Here is a 4,064-nt window from a genome sequence, read left to right on the forward strand (position 1 = left end):
GAGTGGCGGACCCGCTGGCGGCGGGTGGGGGCGGGGGTCGCGGGCTCCGGCTCCGGCGCGGGCGCGGGGGCGGCGGCGCCTCGTCCAGTCAGGCGGCGGCGCTCGGGACCCTCTGGCCGCACGGGGGACGAACTGACTGACGTATCTCGCCCGCCCCCGTCCCCGCCCCCGCCCCTGCCTCATCTACCCGGGGCTCCCGGGGCTCCTGGCCAGAGCGCTTTCTCTCGCTGCTCCTCTCTTGGGCCCTTTCTCTCTCTGGCACCTCGGGCGGCTGCGGTGGCAGCGGCGACAGCGACCCCAGCAGCAGCGAGCGGCGGGAGCGGGTGGCCGTGACGATGAAGTGCAAGCCCAACCAGACGCGCACCTACGACCCGGAGGGGTTCAAGAAGCGGGCGGCGTGCCTGTGCTTCCGGAGCGAGCGCGAGGACGAGGTGCTGTTAGTGAGTAGCAGTCGGTACCCGGACCGCTGGATCGTGCCGGGCGGGGGCATGGAGCCCGAGGAGGAGCCGGGCAGTGCGGCTGTCCGAGAGGTGTTCGAAGAGGCGGGAGTCAAGGGGAAGTTAGGCCGGCTCCTGGGCATTTTCGAACAGAACCAAGACCGCAAGCACAGAACGTACGTGTACGTACTGACCGTCACCGAGATTCTGGAGGATTGGGAAGATTCGGTTAGCATTGGAAGGAAGCGAGAGTGGTTCAAAATCGAAGATGCGATCAAGGTTCTCCAGTGCCACAAGCCCGTGCATGCCGAATATCTGGAGAAACTAAAGCTGGGCGGCTCCCCAACCAATGGAAACTCGGTGGCCCCGTCTCTGCCACAGAGCGATCCCTAGTATGTACCGCTCCTGCACAGACTTCTGCTTTCCGCCTACCTTAGAATAAATAGTGCCCGGAGCACCTCTGCTGCCTAGTGCGGTCTCTCGGGGAGGAGGGGGGCTTCTTTTGTTTCCTTGGCAGACCTCTGAATCACGCTTGCAAACTGTCTCAGTTGCCAGGCACTGTTTTCAGACAATTTGCACGTTTTTCAGATGCTTTGAAAATCGCTGCTTCGTAGGACTGTAACAGATTTCGGTAAGCCTAAACCACGTGGGTTTGTTTGTTGTTTTTTTTAGGTGCCTTAACTGCTTGCTCAGCTCTTAGTGTGTGTGTGTGTGTGTGTGTGTGTGTGTGTGTGTACAAGTGTGTTCACGCTGTGGGTTGTTCTTTTCTTTTACGTTTCCACACACGTGTGTATGTGCACGTGTGCATTTTTAGTACCGTAGCCTTGCGGTTTGTTTTGTAGTGAAGGCCTTTTAAATCTGAACATCTTGGTGGTGTGGCATCTTTAATTTTTTTTTTTTTTCTTAACCTCCTTTCTCATTCACAGCATTAGCGCCAGCCCTTCTGTGATGGCAATTGGTTTAAAGATCATTGATGGATTTTTTTTTTTTAATATTTAAGAAATTTCACATCTTATGGTCTTTCCTCACTGGGCAATAATTTTGTGTTTAGTGATGTGATCTAATTTGGCCTTTTCAGAAGTTTCTTTACTCATAGGTACATAATTTGATTTTCAAAAAAATTTCACCAGTGGTAACTTTTTGCTGCTTATTTGAAGTGGCCATTTCCCATACAGCCCAAATGTACTTTAACAAATATTACTTTAGACAGTGAATATCTTCTTGGATAAGTATTGTTAGCCAAACACATCCTGATGTGTACATGTTATCATGAAAACTGTATTCGTAGGGAGTGATTTCGTGTTCAACTTGCAACTTCATTGCCCATTTCTTAATACCCTAGAATAACCATGGTTCTCCCAATATTAACTAGTCTTTGAAAGAAAGTTATTTCACATATTTGAATTGAGTGGACATTCCAGTTAACCCTCCTGACCAGCAATAACCATAGGCATGGGATTTATATGGTGATTACATTCCAATCCAGTGATGTACCTTTCTTGATACTTGGCTGGTACAGACTTCTTAAAGTGTCAGGACACCTGAACAATCTCTATTAAAGATTCAGGATAAATGTTTTCTGTCACAGGACAAACTCTTTTGGGTGCCAAACTAAAAACTCATACATTTGCCTTGTTAACTTGCCTAGGACCACGAGTCACAGCTAATTTTGGGGGGATCACTTTTATGTACTCTGTATTAAAAAATTTTGAAAGTCTTGATTCTTCTTAGAACTCCTTATCTTCTCTTAGGAAGGTTGAGAAAAAGTCTATATTGTGAAGAGAGTATAGGTGGGTGATATCTTTTTACATATAATAATTAACAACTAGAAAATATTCTATAGGCTAATAATAAATATAATTGGGTAATAACTATAATTCAAATATTTTGTTATTTTGCATAGTAACATTTAAAAAGAATACAAAAGCTGGCTGGTAGTATTGACTATTGTTATATTTTGTAAAACTTTGATGCAATTGGTTTTTTTAAAATCTTTGCCATATATAAATATGTCTGAATAAAGCTCATATTTAAGAAAAATTAATATTATCAAAGGAATGAGTAGAAAACCAACGGCCTTTAAAAAACAATTATATAATTTCATATTGTAAATTATGCAGATCATCTGTTTTTCAAAAATATATTTCTTTATACAGAAATACATAATTAAAAAAAAAACTTTCTAAATCCTACCTCTTGGCTTTTTATTACAATAGTCCAAATCAACTAATAGGTATTCCTGGTAACTCGAGATTTTTCAAGGTATACACTAATAGCAAAGGAACTGGATCATTGCTTTACACCTGTTTCGTACATAAGACTGCCCTCATCTAAAATGCTGCCACAGGGGCACCTGGGTGGCTCAGTCGGTTGAACATCCTACTTCGGCTTAGGTCATGCTCTCACGGTTTGTGGGTTCAAGCCCTGCGTTGGGCTCTGTGCTGACAGCTCAGAGCCTGGAGTCTGCTTCGGATTCTGTGTCTCCTCCTCTCTCTGCCCCTCCCATGCTCATGCTCTGCCTCTCTCTGTCTCTTAATAATAAATAAATGTTTAAAAAAATAAAAAATAAATAAAAATACTGCCACAAATACCTGGATATAACCTATACATGGAATTCTTAGAATAATGCACAATCTCATGTTTTGACTTTTGAACTATGTATTTGGCAAGTGTAGATAGTATAGTGTTGATATTAATCAAGTCTTAAGAATTGTTAGCCTGTAAATATTTGCTGTATTTTATTTAGAAACATTTGGATTGAGTCTATCACTTGCTAGAATTTTCTTCACTGCCAAGGTCTTTAATTTATGTAATTTGTAAAACTTCCAAGGCTTGCACTTCTTTTCTTGTAATGTTTATTTATGAGAGAGAGATAGAGTGAGAGTGAAGGAGGGGCAGAGAGAAGCTGGAGACACAGAATCCAAAGCAGGCTACAAGCTGTCAGCACAGAGGCCGACGTGGGGCTCAAACCCACAAACCAGGAGCTCATGACCTGAGCCAAAATACACTTAACTGGCTGAGCCATCCAGGTTCCCCCCAAGGCTTGCATTTCTAAGTTGTAGCAGAACACTTTACAGTTATCACAATAAGTTAAGCTTTCAGATTCACATAGGCAGTTCTTGTTATATATGCTTCTGGAGTTCAGTCTAGAAAAATTTAAGTGAAAGAACCCAAGCCTTTCATTTTTTTTTAATTTTTAAATGTTCATTTACTTTTTAGAGACCGTGAGCTGGGAAAGGGCAGAGAGAGGGAGAGAGAGAGAATCCCAAGCAGACTACACATTGCCAGCAGGGAGCCCAATGCGGGGCTCAAACTCATGAACCATGAGATCATGGCTTGAGATCTAGAGTCAGATGCTAAGACTAAGCCACCCGGGCGCCCAAAGAACCCAAAAAGCCTTTCATTTTAAAAGAGAAATCCAAACAATTCAGGCCAAAACAGTTGACACAGAGCTAACAAACCTAATCGTGTCAATAACTTACATCTTTTAAGAGTTTGATGCATAGTTGAAATTTTTTCCCTGGAGAGTCAGTATATAGCACCCATATTATTTCTGTGATGATTTACAAAAAATGAACAGATGAATCTTTCTGCTCATACCTCCCCCCCCAATAAACAGAGCAGTGA

At 43.4% G+C, this 4,064-nt stretch overlaps 1 protein-coding gene across 3 annotated transcripts in view; it reads left to right on the plus strand.

Moving 5' to 3' along the window:
* Window positions 1-151: 151 nt before the first annotated feature.
* LOC121024285 (diphosphoinositol polyphosphate phosphohydrolase 3-beta) overlaps window positions 152-4,064 on the plus strand; it is a 6,125-nt gene continuing 2,212 nt past the window's right edge. For 2 of the 3 annotated variants that reach the window (XM_040466540.1, XM_040466542.1), the window contains exon 1: window positions 153-1,068. In XM_040466540.1, the coding sequence (XP_040322474.1) occupies window positions 336-830 (495 nt within the window). In that variant the 5' untranslated portion in view covers window positions 153-335 and the 3' untranslated portion in view covers window positions 831-1,068. Of the gene's footprint in view, window positions 1,069-4,064 lie in introns of all 3 variants that reach the window. The other variant, XM_040466543.1, reaches the window with a different exon arrangement.

The sequence above is a fragment of the Herpailurus yagouaroundi genome, unplaced genomic scaffold (assembly GCF_014898765.1).
Source record: "Herpailurus yagouaroundi ecotype Mexico unplaced genomic scaffold, PumYag 62803, whole genome shotgun sequence".
NCBI lineage: Eukaryota > Metazoa > Chordata > Mammalia > Carnivora > Felidae > Herpailurus > Herpailurus yagouaroundi.